This window comes from Rhineura floridana, chromosome 6 (genome assembly GCF_030035675.1).
Source record: "Rhineura floridana isolate rRhiFlo1 chromosome 6, rRhiFlo1.hap2, whole genome shotgun sequence".
NCBI classification, from domain to species: domain Eukaryota; kingdom Metazoa; phylum Chordata; class Lepidosauria; order Squamata; family Rhineuridae; genus Rhineura; species Rhineura floridana.
The window spans coordinates 87822995-87843652 of record NC_084485.1 but is presented as its reverse complement, the minus strand read 5'-3'; the positions used below and the strand labels follow the sequence as shown (position 1 = coordinate 87843652).

The 20658-nt window shown below is 42.9% G+C and overlaps 1 protein-coding gene across 2 annotated transcripts in view; it reads left to right on the top strand.

Annotated features, from left to right (window-relative positions):
* TRABD2B (TraB domain containing 2B) overlaps positions 1-20658 on the top strand; it is a 444269-nt gene that overhangs the window by 8054 nt on the left and 415557 nt on the right. Inside the window, exons 2-3 of one of the 2 annotated variants that reach the window (XM_061630445.1) lie at positions 10098-10322; positions 12510-13070. In XM_061630445.1, the coding sequence (XP_061486429.1) occupies positions 10200-10322; positions 12510-13070 (684 nt within the window). In that variant the 5' untranslated portion in view covers positions 10098-10199. Of the gene's footprint in view, positions 1-9792; positions 10323-12509; positions 13071-20658 lie in introns of those variants that run through there. The other variant, XM_061630443.1, reaches the window with a different exon arrangement.

Sequence of the window (20658 nt, the reverse complement as noted above, 5' to 3'; positions counted from 1 at the left end):
TTCTCCATATTCTGTCCTTACAGTAGCCTCTTGTCCAGAGTATAGGTTGCGCATCAGGACAATCAGAAGCAGTGGCACCCCCATTTCTTTTAAAGCACTCCATAGTTTTTCATGATCTACACAGTCAAAGGCTTTGCTGTAATCTATAAAGCACAGAGTGATTTTCTTCTGAAATTCCTTAAATGTAAATGTAGTGCCTTCAAGTCAATTCAGACTTATGGTGACCCTATGAATAGGGTTTTCATGAGGCTGAGAGGCAGTGACTGGCCCAAGGTCACCCAGTGTGCTTCATGGCTATGTGGGGATTCGAACCTTGGTCTCCCAGGTCGTAGTCCAACACCTTAACCACTACACCACACTGGCTGTGTCTGAAATTCCTTGGTCCGTTCCACTATCGAACGTATGTTTGCAATATGATCTCTGGTGCCCCTTCCCTTTCTAAATCCAGCTTGTATCTCTGGCGTTTCTTGCTCCATATATGGTAAGATCCTTTGTTGTAGAATCTTGAGCATTACTTTACTTGCATGGGATATTAAGGCAATCCTCTCATCCTAGGCATCCGAATCTTCCTTTCATTTAATGCTTGAGTGTGAGAGAAAAGGAAAACCCGTGATAAGGGAAAATGTGTTTTAAGAAGCCAAGGAGAAATGTCTAAATAACAAGCCAGTTTCTATCGAGACAGCATGGCCTGCCAGCAGTATAACTGCTTGCCATGCTGGTGGAGTATTGGACTTTATGAAAGCTTCCAGGTGCAGAGATTCATACACCCCACTCTAAGCTCATATGCTTAGTGCACAACAAATCTGATGCTTGGGCCTTTAAGATTGCTAAATGCTTTTCCGTCTTTCTCTGTGTTTCACAAAGGGTTTGTGTGTGGAGCGGCTGAGAAAGTTTGGCATTACTAATGCACCACTGTATCTGAAAAGTAACCTGTGTGGATGTGTATATGTACCTCTGTGTCCTAGTTCACAAAGAAGTCCGAAATAGAGTTTCTACACCCTGAGGAGTCTTTTGCTGACTGTAGCGGGTATCTGTTCTGGCATTTGCTATTCCTGCACATAAATCATGCCCTTCTAGCCTACTCTGTGCCACTGCAGACTCTCACCTATTGGCATCCTGCTGACCCGGGGGCTTCTCACTACATGGGGATGTCTTTGAGAACTCCTGTGTGAATCAGGGCTGTGTCTGTGTGAATATACAACTTACACTGAAATCCTAACCCTGCTTACCTGGGAATAAGCCCCATGTAATTCAGTAGGACTTACTTCTAAGTAGACATGGTTAGTAATGTAACCTTAATTCTTGTTTTCTTAAGTATTGTTTCCACCATGGCATGAGTGGAATGCAAGCTCAAACAGTGGATCTTTCCCTTCCCTCTGACACCTCCCCCCAAGCCTCTCCAGAGGGTCTGTAGAACCTATTGTACATTATGGGCTTTGTCATATCAAACTGTAAGGGAAGAGGGAGCAAGATTCTTTTACCTGATTTGGGGGGACCTCCACACACACAGTCCAGCCTCATATGACACAGCCCACAATGTTTGGTAGGCCCCGTGATCTTCTAGAGCAGTAGCGTTCAATGTTTTCAGACCAGGAACCCAATTTTAACCCAAATGTGCATTTGGGAGACTTATTTCTTATGTTTTTACCATATATTTGTCTGGTGGTAGTACTGCTATTGTGACTAGGGTTGCCAGGTCTCCGGTTTTTGGGCGGAGTTTCAGGGAAAAAGGGGCCGTCTCTGGCCTCCGGCAATACTTTGCTTAAACTGGATGATCTCCGGCTTTTCATTGGCCGCCTTCCCACCCTTTGTCATTGAGGCAGGGAGAGCTGGTGCCGCTGGGGCCGGGCTCTGTTTTCCCAGGCAGCAGCCTGTCTTGGACAGGGGCGGGCGGGAGCGGCAACGAGGGGCTGGCCCTGGGCGCGTGAGGCAGGCGCTGCTTAAAAGGCCAGTCGGGCGAGCGTGGCGCTGTCATTCTCCCTCCTGCTGTGGGTGCCGCTGGGCGGGAGTGGCCGCGATGGAGCTTGGCAGTGGCGGCGGCAGCGGCCGCAGCGTCTCTGGCTGGGGAGCGCATCGCGGCCGCTGCTGCCCAGCGGCGCCCACAGCATGAGGGGTGAAGCGGCCAGGCGTCCTGGGGCTAAGAAGGAGCTGGCCCCGTCCGGCGTCCACTGCTGCTGTGGGTAGCAGGCTGGAGAGAGAGAGAGAAAGAGAGAGAGGCTGGAGAAAGAGAGAGATGCTGGAGAAAGAGAGATAAAGAGAGAGAGGCTGGAGAAAGAGAGAGAGGCTGGAGAGAAAGAGAGAGATGCTGGAGAAAGAGAGAGATGCTGGAGAGAGAGAAAGAGGAGAGGCTGGAGAAAGAGAGAGATGCTGGAGAGAGAGAAAGAGAGAGATGCTGGAGAAAGAGAGAGATGCTGGAGAAAGAGAGCGATGCTGGAGGGAGAGAGAGAGAGAAAGAGAGCGATGCTGGAGAAAGAGAGAGATGCTGAGAGAGAGAGAGAAAGAGAGAGATGCTGGAGAGAGAGAGAGAGAGAAAGAGAGCGATGCTGGAGAAAGAGAGAGAGAGAAAGAGAGAGAAAGAGAGAGATGCTGGAGAGAGAGAGAGAGAGAGAAAGAGATGCTGGAGAAAGAGAGAGATGCTGAGAGAGAGAGAGAGAGAAAGAGAGAGATGCTGGAGAGAGAGAGAGAGAGAGAGAAAGAGAGCGATGCTGGAGAAAGAGAGAGATGCTGGAGAGAGAGAAAGAGAGAGAGGCTGGAGAGAGAAAGAGAGAGTTTGGCCCTAATCCTCAGTTTCTTACTATTTCCTCTGGATAATTGCACTGTTGGAAACGGACAGAATCATCATGTAATTGTCTTTTCTTGACAGGATGTGGGAGTGAGATTGAAATGACAACAAATAGGAATGTGTGCCATTGTTCCATTTTTCTGCACATTTCCCATCTCCCCAAAGCAGCCTTCCCCAACCTGGTGCCTTCCAGATATCTTTGGGCATACAGCTGCCACCAGCTAACATCTGGAGGGCACCAAGCTGGGGAAGTCTGCCCTAAATTGTCAGCTGCTTCAGGTCTATCAGATCTAAGCATATGGTCACCCTGTTGTGGGAAAGTTCCCATGAAACTGACTCATGTTGTCTCATTAAGTCTCTAATGTGGCAATTTAAGCGAACAGACCTGATCTTGTTCTGGGTTTTGGACTTCCAGCAGGGGCTTAGACTAGAAGGACTAAAAGGCCCCTTCTAGCTCTGTGATTCTATGCTACATGTAAGTGTGTGTGTGTGTGTGTTACACACAAACGCACAGGCACACACACAAACATACTTTTTTTCTTTGATCAATTTTGCTTAGAAAAAAAGTGTCTTGTTCTTGTCAGTTGACTTCCTTTTTTATTCTTTTATGTACTTAAACAAGCTGGTCTGTTTTAAAAGAAAAGCTTGGTGGTGTTTGTGAGAGCCCACGAAAGAGCAATTTCAGGTAACTGCCACAGCCAAATGGTTAAGAATTGGCCTTATGACATAATGTGTACTGGCTGGTCTCTACAGAATTCCAAACACCATTTCAGACTTAAGGCTGCCATCTATTATCCCAAAGGCAGCCAAAGTAGCATCCTCCAGATATTGTACTAAAACTCCCATGAGCACTATCCTGCTTGGCCAGCAATCACAATAAAGTCCAAAAACTTGACTGCATCTGTTTAATTATATGCATGGAAATGGAAATGGACTGCCTTCAAGTCGATTCCGACTTATGGCTACCCTATGAATAGGGATTTCATGGTAAGCGGTATTCAGAGGCGGTTTACCATCTAAGGCTAGTACTCCCCACCTGGCTAGGGCCTGCTCAGCTTGCCACAGCTGCACAAGCCAGTCCCTTCCTTGTCCGCAACTGCCAGCTGGGGGAAACGGCTCCTTGCGACTATGCACCTTGCCCACAGGTGGCAGGCCCTTGACATCCAGGAGACACGAGTGGGGATTTGAACTCATAGACTCTGGACTCCCAGCCAGGCTCTCCTCCCCACTGTGCTATACCATCTGTTGCATGAGCATACAGTTAACATACAACTGACTTCATAGCACCATGCAGATAACAACTGGCTCACTCTGCATTAGCATAGCTGCTGCAAGCACTCTTAGTTCATTTTTACAAGATAGTTCAACATGCTATCTTGTTCATTAAAAAAATGCATTCATTCCTGACTTTACCTCTTACCACTTCTCCAGGCTGTAAAAAATAAAATAAAACACCTTCCACTTTCCTTTTTTGTATCTTTAATTCAGTTGTTGTTGTTAATGTGCCTTCAAGTCAATTTCAACTTATGGTGACCCTATGAATCAGCGACCCCAATAGCATCTGTCATAAACCACCCTGTTCAGATCTTGCAAGTTCAGGTCTGTGGCTTCCTTTATGGAATCAATCCATCTCTTGTTTGGTCTTCCTCTTTTTCTACTCCCTTCTGTTTTCCCCAGTATTATTGTCTTTTCTAATGAATCATGTCTTCTCATTATGTGTCCAAAGTATATGTGTCCAAAGTCAGAGGAAGGCAATGGTAAACCACCTCTGAATACCTCTTACCATGAAAACCCTATTCATAGGGTCACCAAAAGTTGGGATCGACTTGAAGGCATTCCATTTCCATTTTCCATCCATACTCCCTAAGATGGTGAGAAGGAATGACCTTGTCACTTCAGCTGGACCTCTTTTAGGTAAGATTTCTATTTTAATTTCCAATCAGAAATCTTTTTTTGAATGGTATGCTGCACGCAAGCGTGGTTGATACAATGTATCATGCTTCATGATGTCACTAGGGCCCGCCCCGTGACGTCACTAGGGCCCGCCCCATGACGTCACTAGGGCCCACCCCCTGACGTCACTAGGGCCTGCCCCGCGACGTCACTAGGGCCCGCCCCCATTTTCTCAGGTTTTTGGATGGTTCCGACCTGGCAACCCTAATTGTGACCCATCTTAGATCAGGCCACAACCCTATAGTGAGTCCTGACCCCACCAGGTGAAGACCCATGCTGTAGGGAGAGTTTTCAGGGATTCCAGGGGACTGCACGGGAAGGGGGAGGAGGGCAATGCAAAGATCTGTTGTGCCAGCTGCCTTCTACTTGCACAGTGTTGGATACAATCCTTAATCCTGCTAATATTACAGTTCTAAAACTTATTTCTTTTGAAATAAGTGCCACTCAGGTCAGTATAAGAACTCCATGTAAGTTAGGATCACAGCCATAGAGATGCAAGTTAAAAACACTCATACTCTACATCCATAAATATATAAACTAAATTGCTTTTTCTGACCAGCATGCTTCTGGTAGTCTATAATGATAATTTCCACTAAGGAATAATTTACTGAGACATTATTAATCTTGAGCACTTTATAACAACACTTATTAGTCATTAACTTTTAAAGAAACAATTTAAATATAGAACTGTGACCAAATCTTGTCTTCTTTGGTATATTTCCTGTCTATGCGTCTGTTCGATAAGTCAATGAGTTTACTTTTCTTTACATATTAGAGCTTTCAGATATGGCAGCAATTGTTTTCATGTCTAGAAGGCAGATATAGAATCCAAGCAAAACAGACTGGTTTTGTTTTTTAACGTCAAGCCTCCTTCATTAATTCTTTCTAGTAGTCACAGTTTAATACTGTAACCACAGAGACCAAATATCTATGATGTAGCTTTTATGATTGAAGCTGGTTTCAGGGAAATCCTGTATACAGTTAAGTCACGGTTTGCTCCATTTATTTTAATGGGTCTACTCAGTCCATAAACAACAGTTCACACTTCGCCCAGGAAAACCTCACAGCATGGACCCTATTTCAGCCCACGCAGGAAACATAGTATGGCTACAATCCTAATCACATCTTCCTTGGAGTAAGCCCCATTAAAAATGTGTGGGATTGCGCTGTACACAGTGAAATAAATTACAAAATATTTATGAAATAACACAGACACCATTTTGCAGATGCCATATTGCAAAGCAGTAGGTGATATCCAATGATAGTCCTAGAGTAGACCCTTTGAAAGCAAGTCCATTAGTTTTAGTAGGTCTACTCTGCATATGACTCAGTTGGATATTGCCCACTGTTTTGGAATATGGATTAACTCAAGTAACAGCACAATCCTTTATTTGTCAACTCACAAGTCATCCCACTGACTCCATTATGGCTTACAGAGGTATGTCTGGCATCTTTACTGTACAGCTTTTGCTGTAACTGAAAATGCATCTCTTCACCCTGGCTTTTGACACCTGAGATGTATATTTTTAGGACCCTCTCTTTCTTTTAAACTATTTTTAATAATGCATTTTATATTGTCGTGACCTGTGCCGGGACCTACTGATGAAGGATAGGTAACTTTAACAATAATAGTAAAGAGGTGAATATAGGATTGCAGTCTAAATTGCTTATAAGATCTGATAGCCACATCCCTCTCAACATCCAATATCAAGCCTGTTTTCAGCTCCAGACCATTACTGTGGCAAATTCCTTTCAAGACTGAGAAGCCACTGACCAAATGGAGTACAGAGAAGCAGACAATGTCAAACAATACCAGAGCAGTGCTACAATTTTCTGCGGTTGCTCTACCAGATGGAGGAAAGGCAAGCACATCCCAGGGAGTTTTGGGATTAAGTAGAATTAGTTGGGCTGGCTAGGTAATGTTTCCCAAACCAAGGTGGTGTGGCATCTGTCCCAATGTGCAGCTCCACCTTTATTTATTTATTATTTAATTTGTATCCCGCCCTTCCTCCCAGCAGGAGCCCAGGGCGGCAAACAAAGCGCTAAAAACACTTTAAAACATCATAAAAACAGATCTTAAAATACATTAAAACAAAACGGCGTTAAAACATTTTTTAAAAAAACAACTTTAAAAAAGGGTTAAAAACATTATTAAAAAACATATTAAGCAATTCTGACACAGACGCAGACTGGGATAGGTATCAACCTAAAAGCCTTGTTGAAAGAGGAAAGTCTTCAAAAGGCACCGAAAAGATGGCAGAGATGGTGCCTGCCTAATATTCAAAGGGAGGGAATTCCACAGGGTAGGTGCTGCCACACTAAAGGTCCATTTTCTATATTGTGCAGAATGAACCTCCTGATAAGATGGTATCTGCAGGAGGCCCTCACCTGCAGAGCGCAGTGATCGACTGGGTATATAAGGGATGACGGTCTTTCAGGTAACCTGGTCCTGAGCTGTATAGGGCTTTGTACACCAGAACTAGAACCTTGAACTTGGTCCAGTAGCAAATGGGCAATTCTTTCAGCAGCTGGGTGACATGCTGGCGATACCCTGCCCCAGTGAGCAGTCTCTCCACTGCATTTTGCACCAGCTGCAGCTTCCAGACCAACCTCAAGGGCAGCCCCACATAGAGAGCATTACAGTAATCCAGCCTGGATTTCTAATTGAATGGTACATATGAATATGTAGGCACAAATGTACCTACTTAGTTTATACAGTGATATGTAAGGGCTGTCGGCCAATATAGATATCAGGAGGCAAATCCAACATAGACACAAGGAGATATATTTGGGCTTCCTTCCAGTGAATGCAGTTTAGCCTGGGGGTGCATCTTCTTCATCAGCTTCTGTACCTCCAAGACTCCCTCTCCCCATATGAACCAGCGTGGACCCTGTGGTCCTCATCAGAGGCCCTTCTCTATGTGCCCTACCCCAAGAAGATGCAGAGGATAGTAACATGAGCACAGGCCTTTTGGGTGGTCTGTGCAATGCTTTTCCCAGGGAGACATATTTGACACCATCCTTGGCAGTCTTTAGGTGCCAGGCTAAGACCTTTCTGTTCCCCCAGGCCTTTGGTTAATGGTGCCTCCTACATTGGTGCTCACCTTTTAGTGGGGTGGGCGCTCTTATTAACATATTGCTGGATACAAATTGTATGGATTTCGTATTGTCATAATTTTAATTTTTTATGGCTTTATTTGTTTTTCTGTATTATATTTCATTTTGTTCAATTGTTCTGAGATTTTGTTATTGTTTAAAGTGACTGATAAATGCAATCAGCAGCCGCAGCACTCTTTTGCAAGGCTAAGTGGATTCATGTCTGCTTTCTCCTTTGAGATCTAAGGCAGTAGTTAACAAGGAGTACAAGAGTCAAAAGGTTCCTGCACGCAGATGGTCAGGACATCAGAATGAAGGGAGTCCAGCCTAGTCTCCTTACTCTGGAATGCGTCCGCACAGAGGTGACAATAGTACCATATTTTCAGCTCCAGCTGAAGCCCTTCCTCTTTGACTCACCGTTTTAGATAGCATTTCAGTTGGAATTTGGCCTCACTCTGCTCTTTTAGTTTCACGTTTTCCATTTGCCTGTATTTGTTTGCTCTATATTGTTAACTTTATTGCTTGGTTTTTAAAAAATATTGCACTTACACTTTGTGTGAATACTTATACTCACACCTTTGGACACCACCTTAGAACTCTCTCAATGAAAGGGAGCACCTAAGAAATATTTTATGGGTGCTTCCAGATGGTGTTCCTCCCGCACAAAAGCTTTGTTGGCACCAAAATGCCAACCCATTTTATTTATTTATTTAGCATTTAACCCAGATTTACCCTTTCTGAGAGAAATGAGAAGGATTTTTGTTGTTTTTTCCAATCTCTTCCATTGACCTGTTTGCAATATCTCAGCTGACCAGTTTGCAAATTAAGCAGCCGCCTGGTAACACCCTAAATAAATAGAACTGCCTAATCCCTGATGTGTCAGCTACCTCTTGCAGGAAGCTTTTGGCTTGACTAGAAGACAACATTCTGGAGTCTGAGGTGCTAGGAGATTCATACTTGTAGAGAGTTTCCTGAGCCACCCTTTGCAGAAGGGCGCAGCAGCACTAGACCCAGGAGGCATATTTATTATTATTTATTTATTAGATTTATATCCCACCCTTCCTCCCAGTAGGAGCCCAGGCCAGCAAACAAAAGCACCCAAAACACTCTAAGACATCATATGGCATGCCAACTCTATAAATAACATAGTAATGGCCACACCACTTTTAAGTTCTTGGGGTTTATTTATTTATTATTTATTTATTGAATTTTTATACCGCCCCACTAGCATAGCTCTCTGGGCGGTGTACAACCATTACAATAAATACAATAGAATCACACAGAACAATACAAAAAATATAAATGCAAATCCACAATCTAAAACCAATTAAAACATGTTTAAGAAAAGCTAAAATGCCTGATAAACTGATAAAACTGATAAAACGTGGTTCAGCCTCACTAGGGCATATCCCGGGAATCTAAAAGGCCAGCGTTTCAAAACATGTTAAGCAAGAGCAACAGAAAGCATGTGCAGAGTGTTTTTCCCCTCACCACAACACCCCTCCCTCTCCGAGCTTTCAGGGTAAAGAGTGTGGCTTTGGCACTGACACACCTTATTGCAGAACACCACTTTGCCCTATATATTCACTAAGAGATTAACTCGCCACAATCTTTTGTAGCATTCCTTTTGGCTGTTTGAATACTGCATATCTTTTCCCCTCCGGGAGCCCTGTCTGGCTTACCTTGAGCTCCGCAGAGCTTTGTTTGTGAATCAGGCGCCCTCTTGTGGTGGGAGCCGTCCCCTGCAGGCCTGGCCACCGCTGAAAAGTTGCAGGCAGGATGGGAAGGAAAGTTTGGGAAAGTTTGGTGGTTGTTGCTGCAAAGCTTTTGCCTCCTGGCTTTTTCTCGCTGTGTGTGCGTGTGTGAAAACTGACATGATGACATCCACAGCAGTGCCCGCCTTCCTGAGCCTGTTCAAATAGCATTCCCTAAATCTATCGCCATCTAAAACCCAGGATCCACACCATCTCCACCCCCCTTTCCCAGAAAAACCTTTACTCTCCCACCTCCTTCCTTCTAAACGCCGAAAGGCGGGGTGCGGGGGGGGACCCGACTAACTCACTCACTCACTCCCGGGCAGCGCAGCAAGTTCCTGCTTTGAAGGGTCCCATTTGCCACCACAACCCCAGCATGGCAGAGGCTCGGGATCGGCGCCGGGATCCCGAGGATCACCCTTGGGGGGCCGTCTGAGTCCCTCTTTTTACAGGCTAGGAAGGGCTACCGCTCCTCACCCTTCGCTTTCTTGTTTTGTTTCTGCACTTGTCAGATGCGGACGGGACCGTGGCCGGGCTCGAGACACCCAAAACAAGACCGGGCGGAGAGGTTCCTCTAAACCAGCCGGCAAGGCGGGTCCCCCGGGAGGAACAGGATGCAGCCCCACCTGGCGCTGATGTGCTTGGCTGTGTTCGGGTGGGTTCTGCCGGCGTCGGCTCGCCCCGAGCCCAGGAGGCGGCAGCAGATGGACCCAGGGCGCTGTGAGCTGCCCGGATCGGTGAGCTGGGCTAAGGGGGGAGGAGGAGGAGGCCGCGTTGGGAGGGGGTGCGCTGAGAAATCCCGAGTAGAGGCAGCGCCGCTTGCAAAATGGGGTGTGTGGACAGTCTCTTTGGGATTCTCCTACTTCTACTGGGATGATCCCCAATGACGATCCGTCGTTGGAGACCATTCTAGTGCCCCCTTCCTTTCCCAGGTTGCTAAAGATGCCATTGCTCCGGCACATCCTCCCTGCAGGAAAGGAACGGGTCAATTTCGTTCGTCAGCTACAGGCTGCTGCCCTTCCTTGCTGCTTACTTCTTCGCGCGAAACCTTCTCTCGGTTGATCTAGGGCTCCTACTAGGGAGCGCTCCACGCCCGCCAGGCAGGCAGCAATTGTGCTCCTCTGAAACCTGGGAGGACGAGAGAGGAACCCAGAGTACAGGTTTTAGTGATAGGAACCAACCATCTTCCTTACTTCTGCCCCTAGCATACTGTTTTGGGGGCTGATTAAATGCTAAACAGTAGTAGTCGTTGCACCAGTCAGAAGATCCCTGGGTACCACTTAGCAGGAAAGATCTCTTGTGCTTCTGTATAGAGGTGCCTTAAAACAAAACAAAACCCTAGACCTCACATAACTTACAAAACAGTTAATATGAAGACCAATCATCAGGTACATCACTGGAACTACACTGGAGCTCATATTCCAGCAGTTCAAAAACACTGACTACTTGGCTGACATTTGCCAAGTAACCCTTTATCTACTCCTACATGCATTTATTTGTCAGTTTTTCCGTGACCACAATTTCATATTTTGATCATCCTTTAAAATTCTTTAGATCTTTAAAGGAGGTATATTTATTTCCAGTCTAGTTATGTTGAAGTTTGCAATTCTGTGTACTCTTAGTTGGGAGTAAGATCCATAAAATAGACAGATTTGCTTCTGAGTAAGTAGTATAGGGTTAAATGTATTATGTTTGAGGTATTCAGCTTCAACAGATGATGCATGCAAGGAGTTATATGTGTTATTGATAAATTAAAGCTCATAAGGGGCAATCGGTGAGGGAGAATGTCCCTGCAAAGTGACCCATATGTGCCTACACACAAATGCAAATTACATATACCTAAGACATTTGCTCCAAACTGTAACTTTCCATTGTATATGTTATGTATGTTTCTGTGCATATCAAATGAAGGAATAAATGAACAGAAGCTCTGACACATCGTTGGATGTCTGCCCAGATGGCTAGATATGGGAAGCTACTTTGATCCACAGAGCAGTTTGAGGTGTGAGAGTGCACGTGTGTGCATGGGTATATGTCTATTGTATCCATCTCTATGAAATTCACACACACAAAAAATCTAATCCTCACATTCGTTATTACTCTAGAGTCTAGAAGACATGTCCATACCACAACCCCCACTTCATTCATAAATATAAATTATAATTGTTTAAATTATTATTATTATTATTTATTACATTTGTATACTGTCCCATAGCCAAAGCTCTGGGCGGTTTACAACAATTAAAAACAATAAAAATAAAAATATTTTTTATATTTATTTAACATAATTTGTATACTGTTTAAATGTAAATAAGACCTCTAAGCAGTTTTATTGGTTTAATGATGCACCCAGTTACACCATCTTTTTAACTACAAAGGACAGTTAAATGGATGATGAGGCATAATTAATCAGGTGACTTTGAGTGTTTGTCCCATATTTTGTTTCTTTCTAGAATGCATGGTCTATCACATGTTTAATCACAGATTATGTGAGATTATGGATGCAATCCAGGATCCATTTAACCCAGAGAAGGTCGTGCTGGAATAGTTTTACTCATTTCAGTAGAGTAACCGCAGCATAGGTGAACTCTGATGTGTAGGCTTGTGTGACTTTCCCTACATGTACAATGTCCACAGGCCTTGGCAATGCAATCTCAGTCCTAAACATGTTTATGCTGATTTCAGTAGAGAGCTGGTTTTCATGCCCTTGTGGTTAGAATTATGATACAGTGTAAAGTGGTGGTCCTTAAAACAGTTCACAAAGTCACAGCAAAGGAAGTGGTTTCAGAAGTGCAACCACAATGCACACAGACAGTTCCTATTTGCACTATTTCCTTCCCATCTTAGCTGGTCCTGAGTATACTTGTCTCAGCACTTCCTGCCAAACTGACTTTCATCCTTTTTTTAAAATCTCTTTTCCCTAGCAAAGAGACCTGAACTCTTTCCTCTGGACAATCCGGAGGGACCCTCCAGTCTATCTATTTGGAACCATTCATGTGCCTTACACACGCGTGTGGGACTTTGTCCCTGAGAACTCCAAGTCTGCTTTCCAAGCCAGTTCCAGTGTGTACTTTGAGCTGGACCTCACTGACCCTTACACCATCTCAGGCCTGGCCAGCTGTCAGCTGCTACCCCACGGGGAGAACTTGCAAGATGTACTTCCCCGGGATCTTTACCACCGCCTCAAGCGCCACCTTGAGTATGTCAAATTGATGCTCCCTCATTGGATGACTCCGGATCAACGGGGCAAAGGTCTCTATGCCGATTACCTCTTCAATGCTATTGCTGGAAACTGGGAGCGCAAAAGGCCTGTCTGGGTGATGCTGATGGTCAACTCACTCACCGAAACAGACATCCGTTCCCGGGGAGTGCCGGTATTGGACCTCTACCTGGCTCAGGAGGCTGAGAGGATGAAGAAAAGGACGGGAGCGGTAGAAAAGGTAGAAGAGCAATGCCATCCTTTGAATGGGCTGAACTTCTCCCAGGTAAGGAGATGCAGGCCACACATCCTTTCAAGCCATCAAGTTTCAGATACATTTCTTCCTTAGAAAATGACCTGGATGAGGTTGGGGCTAGGCAGAGTCTTGCAATCAATATGAAAAAGAGGCTAGTGTGTCTTGAGTTTCATTTCTGCTTGTTAACCAGTTTGTTCTATGAGAACAATGTTGATGGGATGTTCATTCTTTCCTTCTGATTGTGCCTTGTCCACAACTACACATTACACACAATCCTAGATGTTTATGGGCAAGAAAATAGGGTGTGTTAGGGTGGACTTGTAATCAAATGGCAACATTCATGAGGAAGCTGGTGCACTTTCTTCCAGTGGCATTTGAAAGGCATGACATTTCTTTCAGTGGACCCATAATGTACCTGTATACACATGCAAACCCTATTGCATATGTTCCTTGAGGAATGAAATGTAGAGCAAGTTATTGAGGAGACATTATTAATACAATGGTTCCTCGGTTTCTCTTCCACACACACAAAGCATTGAATGTGATATCAGGCTTGAAAAATATGATCATGTTGTGAAGGAGGTAGCAGATAAGCAGTTAAGTCTCCCTAGACTCTTTTAGCAAAAACAGATGTCTGATGTTAGACTTTTTGAAACAAGAATTGTCATGTCTAGTTTTTATAATTAATTGATACCCAAATGAAAAATAGATGAAATAGTGTATCTGCACATGGGAGTGTGTAATATGGATAATAGCCATGGTTTGCGCCGGGGAACATGATGCAGTCAGGTCTGGTCAGTACATGGATGGGAGACTGACTAAGGAAGGAATATATGTATACTGTCTTGAATTCCATCGTGGAAGAAAACTGGGATTAAAAAAATCCTAAAATGAAAACGAGACTTTCAAAAAAATGTGCACCCTTCTGTATTCTCTTTTTAATATTTTACCTGACTCGCTTAGATCAGGAAATGAGTCGCTTCCCAACCTGTTACATAGGCATAGCAATCTTTCTGTGCTGCAAGATCAACAATTTTCTAGGCATCTTTCACTGTCTGGTTTAAAGAGCTGAAAGAAAGGAAGTAAATTTTACACAGACTGGCTAAATATCTGTACTCTTTTGATAATGGTTTCAGTGTAAAAGAAGTGGGTTATGCTATGGTTATTATAAGGAGATTAAGCTTTTCATTTTGTTGTGAAAGTGAGGCATTTCTTTAAAAACCCTCTTCTGAAAATGTCTTTCCTTCCCATCCATTTCTGCATGTAGATCTTGTCTTTGTAGACAGATATTAATCTAGGTCTAGGCTATATATTGTTTAGGTTTGGGATTCCCCAGTATTGTGTTCACATCTATTCCAAACTTTGTGTGTATGTGTTTTGTAGAATTGTTTATGCTAAATACTTAGTCCAAAAGTCCTGGTGAACTGACTTGGGTGTGTTTTTCATCACATGAAAATGTGAATTTTAAAATCAGAGCTGTCCTTTGTTTACAGCAATACCCTTAGCACTGGACACTCCTTGCTTTCACAATCTATGTGTCTTTCTTGATTTAGATAATGGGCTTCAGATGCTTTTCTGAAGAATAAATTGTGTGCACTATTTTGGACAGTGTGACTGTTTTTCATTAACCATCTCTGAAATATCACCTGCGAAAATATATAATTAGTTGATAGGTGTACCAAAAATAGATGGCTGGATTGGAATAAAATCGGAAAAACATGCTAGCTGACACATGATTTACTAGTGTCGAATATCCTGTTTGTGGTTGTTGGGCTTGTTGTACAAATAACTTTAGCTCTTCCATGGTCCCAGCAAAAATACATACATCCTTGTGTGAGAAAAGGATCAGGGCTTCCTTCCTGGGATTTTTTTAATAATCATATGACACCCATTACGCAACTCTGTAGAAGTTCCTTTGCAAAGAAGATTTTTACTTCAAAGGCAGAACCTTATAACAATAGCAAAAGTGCTAATTCTCCTCCCTTTTGAGAATTACTTATATTTCATTGGCTGTCAACTAATTAAATACTATTGTTATCCAATCCCAAAACTTGCTCTGTTGGCAAGTACATTCTTAAAATTGGGTTAATGATAGAATGGACTAGTTCAGATCCATGAACTTATTCTGTTGCAGGCAGACAGGTTGATGCAGATCTTATAATGGGGTTGCAATTTAATTAACAATTTTTCCTTTTTTCTAATCAATTCTATTAATTAACAAACTAGTAATTATGATACAAATTATGTTTGGAGGATTTTAAACAATATTAATGGAGTTTCAAAAGTCTGTATAAGGTGAGCCCCTGTAAGCAAGACAGTTCCAATTAAAATCAAATTTAGAACCCATTTTAGAAATGGATAGAGAAACCCCAATGAATCAGTAGCACCCAATGAATCCATAAATATATTTCATTGTACTTATTTGTAAAGTGAATTAAAGGCAGATTTTCACATTTACCCATATATAAATTTAACAAGACATTTGTAACACAGTTTCCTCCAAAGAACTAGCTGTCAGTTTTCTACCTCAAGTACATCAGACTTGAAAAGTTCAAAATAATTAGTCAGAAAACATAATATGCCTCTGATGACACCAAGGCTCTATTAGGTCAAACTGTACTTAAAAACAAAGCTTACAAAAAGCCCTGAAAACTTTTCAAGTGTGATTTGTGTTACACATTTTTGTGGATGTGAAAAGAGAATTGTTATTTTAAAGAATCGCTTTGGAAGGGAACTAATAATACTGATTTGTTTATTTGTGTCTTTGATTTTAATTCCATCAGCAATCACCTTCCTAATATTTTTATCAACTTTTCTGCATAATAAAGAAGAATGGGGGGAGATCATTTCAAGGAGGGCTTTGGTTTTTATAAAAAGTTTATTCAGTAAATGTTATTAGTTAGGAAAGATGAATAATCTTTACCAATTCTCTTTCTCAAATTGTAAGCATTTGCTGGAGAAGTGTTACTTTAGACATCACTACATCCCACGGTCGGTTGCTGGCCTGAAGAAAATGCTTTCATTTTTGTACAGATCCTTGTGGGATAAGTGGAAGTGGTCAACAGAGTAGTATGACCTCAAATTTGAGAGGTCCCTTTTAAAATACTTCTTGATGGAGGAAGCAACTTATTCCACAGCAACATGGAAGGAAATAAAGCACAGCTAGGCTTGCTGATTCTTTTCTGGCCTTCTCTGTGCTGTCTAGGAACTGGCTGCCCTTGGGACCCGGCAAATTGTTCAAAGGGGGCAATTTGTTATGTTATCATTTTGTCTAGCAAGCCCACTGCTTGGTGCATTATAGCCTTAATTGAAAGGAGTGTGTTGTAAATATGAATCAATGAACCTCTGTAAGGTTTACAGCAAGTGGGTTACAGTGAACTTGATTTCATCTCTAAATTCAAAATCTTGGATCTTCTCCTAAGAAACATATAATGAGTGGTATTAATGATGGAAATTAGGAACTGACTGGAGTTTATATTCCAGTGGTATGTCTAGGCCGATGAGGACATCTGTAGTTGTTTATAGTCCTGGATCTGTTATGGGTATCAGTAGAGTTTGTTTTAACCTGCTTTCAGCATTACTTTAATTGTAATATATAATCTGAAAAAATTGCAAGTGGAGTCCTAGAAAGCATGCTGTACTGAAACATCCTTAAGCATTTGTTTTCAGTCTGTTCAATTTTCAAACACTTACTAAGGGAAAATAAATGGTTTGCTTTTCCTCCAGCCTGTCCCTTCCAGTGTCAAAGTGGCTCACTTTTTCTTTTCTTTTTTCACCCTTTTTCCAAGTTTCATGCTACTGGAAATTTACATAAGATGAATACATTGTATCCATTTGTCTAATATTGACTTCTGTTGGTTTCTGAAACAAAGCAGAAATGCTTGAAGGGCAGAAGAAGAGCAAATCCTGTCTTTTGGAGCATCAACCACTGGTTAAAATAATATGAAAAGTTTAGTGGCATTTGTATCCCTATATCGTATCATCTTTCAGCAATGCATGTTTGTGTATCCCAACCCAGTTTGCATATCTGTGCTCTAGCACAGCTTCCCATTCAACAGAACTTAAACAGGAATGGATCATTTCCCTAATGGTCTGGAAAATGCATCTTTGGGACTTTTCTCTAGAACAGATCTGTGCAATTTGGGACCCATCAAGTCAAAACTCAGTTCACCAGTCATGTACTAGAACTTGCTGGTTGCTTGAAGTGTATTTTTGCAATCCCAGGCAGGTGGCAAAACCAGGAGATTTACTGGGCCCCTGATATGCCTTAACACAGCTGGTGGCCTGCATTTTTCTTGATGGGTCACAAGTTGTGCATATGGCTTGGTGGCTTACCAGTTCTACATGAGGCAAGATAGAGAAGACAACGTTTTAAACAAATGCCTTTTGTACTGTGCCTCTTAGAGCTAATAAATAGCCCTACTCAAACCGCAGATATGCCCTTTTCCTGAACACCGCAACCCCATTGCAGGCTGCATCTGGGATAGGACAGCAATCTCACTCCACCCAGCCCAACACAGCTCCACTGGCCTCTCTCCACCAAAAGTGTGATAACTCCCTGTTCCACCTATGGAAAGTGCAGGTGAATAGGGATGGGCTGAGATTGATTTGAATAGTTTACTGGTTTTTTGGAGGAATATATTTTATAGGTATAATCTGCCTTTTGATCTTCAGACGTAGGGTGGCTTATGAGTTTTATAAATGAATGAATGAAAAACATGCAGAGAGCCTTCACCATTGAATAACCTCGGCCTGTCACTATGCAACCAGATCTAGTAGGCATCTTTGGTTTCAAGGCTGGCTAACCCTCTCTTCATATATTACTCCTATGAAGGGACACATCGCGTTGAAAAGGCTTCTGAACTGCTGCCTTTAGACAGCTCTGATGGGAAAGGTCTGAAGGGGGAAAGCCTGCTGAATGTACATAGACTGTGGGTTCCAGGTCACAGGGGCAGCTTATGTGCATCTCCCCCCCCCCACACACACACACCTTGTGGCCTTTTCCTTGTGCTTGGGCAAAATTGGGGTGGGACCAGGAGGGAAAGCAACAGTGGAAATAGGATAAGAGCATATTTTCCTCCTGCTCTTCATTCACATGATGTTACTCCCATGGAGATAAAAACACATGAATAAGGCTTTTAGTCCCTGCATTTCTCTCATTTATACATTCAACCCACAGGGCCAAAAGATAACAGAGTCATACACTGCCTATTTTAAAGCATCTCTGGCTGGTTCCAGTTTTGATCAGATTCAGAGCAGTGATGACCTGGCAGAGCAGCTTAACCTTTTACTCCTGCACTGGTTTTCTGGTTAAAAAATCCACTCCCACCCTCCACAAAAAAGTTGCCATTAGTCCTGCTAGGGATCTAATAACAGCTTCTTGGGGGAGCAGGGGCAGAGAAAACAGCACAGTATAAAATACTAATGCCTCTTTCCCCCACCAACACCACTGCTCTAGTTAAACCTGCAGTATCCAGTGGCTGCTTAAATGGGGGGGGGACCCTCTGGGGATATCTGAATGGATCTATGGGCTTATTCACATGGGAGCATTACTTTGTACTAAAGATGCTGTTTTTACCTCCATTTTCTATTTGCACTGTCCACAGTAAGAGCTCAATGCCAGCTGAAAACATGGCGTTTTCTATTCACATTGAGGGGAAGGATCAATCACACAGTTTCCTAATAACCATACCCTCTAATTTAACATTTCTACTCCCTCTGATTGTATGGCAACCAAGCATGCTCTGTTTGTTCTACCAGCTGCAGCAGGTTTCATTTAAAAAACAACAACCCAGAAGTATGATCATTTGTATTTTCACTGGTATGATACAGCTGAAATACAAATATTAGTTTGAGCAGTGTTACACTTTTGCACACAAGTTGGGGGGACAAGAAAAATAACAGCACTGTTTGCAGCAACATAAAGAAGGCCAGCAGAATGGAGGAGAGCAGCTGGAAGTTGCTTGTCAGCCCACAGTAAACGAAATGAAAGAAGGGAGGAAGAGATAGTGGGCGTGGAGAGGGGAATGATTGACACACCCACCTAAAAGCATCAGAGCAAAGCATCTGCAAGCACTAGAGATACGGACTGAATACTTTTTTTCTTCACTTTTCGTATTATCAGTGGATTGGGTTAATTTACAAGGGGGAAACGGTGATAGCTTCTGTTTGCCAGTAATGTCATGTGAACCATGTGAATTAAAAGGAGGTGTGAGTAGCACCGAACACACAGTAAACCACAGTGTGGGTGAGCCCTATCTCCTGCATCACCTCTGTTCCAGAGCAGAAAGGAAACCTCTTGGGGAACAAATGAGTCACCCATAGGTGCCATAGCACTTTTTGATCCTGTAGCCTAATAGGACTTTTGCAGAGTAATGGTGCTTCACTGTTTCTCTGTCTTTCTCTTTTTGTGACTTTAGATTGGGCAACTATGGAAAAACATAGATATTTCCACTACCTTCAAAACTTCAGGCCAATCACCAGACTGCAGAACCCAGCAACCTGGTATAAAAAAATGTAGTCTCTTCTCCGCCTTCACCTTCATTTCCTTCTTTCTGATTTTTCACTTTGCCTTTCTTTCACCTCCTATCACTGGTCCTTTGTATGCATCCTTAATCCGCCTGCAGTTGGAGGCTAAGCCTTTTAGCCTCTTGCTACATTTTTCAAAAAGTTGCCTTGTTGGGGACTTGACATTAGCATCTTGATTTTTAAATCTCTTCATTGAAATCTCTCTCTATAGGGAATTAGATTCTTTCCACTTCGATGGGAAATATCTGCCCTGCCTAGTTTCTTTCTCTCTCCCCCTTTTCTTTTTTTACTCATGAATTTGATTATCGAGATTGTATTATGTCAACCCATCGTGAAATAAATACAAAAAACAGACAAAATATCAAAGTGGAGTTGATTGGATCAAGGGCAACCCCAGAAGAATAAGAAAATTTCCAAGCCTTGTCACCCCAGACTTCACACTTAGATAATCTCCACTTCCCCCCTTCTTTTTGTGGATAGACAAATAAACTTTTTTTGGTGCTTGTTTCCCTCGGCATTAAGTGGCCGAAGTGGCTTTGTTAACAATGTCAGTCTTCATTTCCCAGCTCCTGCGGTTCTATCAAATCCTGAGACGTGGCAGCTCTGATTACTCTATTGATAGAATTACAGACTACAAGTGCTATTTAATGAAAGGCTGATGGGTGGCCCATCATATTTGGTCCCTGACAGATATCTGGACTCTCTAAGCTGGTCCCCGCATAGCAGAGCAGCAGGAAACATTAATATACACACAGGACCATATTTTGATGTGCCCTTTGGCTTCCTTTCCTTTTTCCCTTTGCAAAAGAGTTTAACAAGCAGAGAAAAGACAGCTAAATTCTTCGTCGGTAAAGTATCTGTTGAGTGAAACTAAGGCTAAGAATGCAAACCACTGATTTTGCTAGAACTTAGTAAGTGACTAAGCATGCACACTTGGAAATAAGTTCCAACATGAGACCTAAAACAAAATACTGGAGTGTATAATGCTGCTGTTCAGGATTCCAGCCAGACCTGCCCTTTTCCAGGATACTCCACTCCATTTACCTCCCCCTGTTTTCTTACCCCCCCCCCCAGTACTTAGTATTTCATG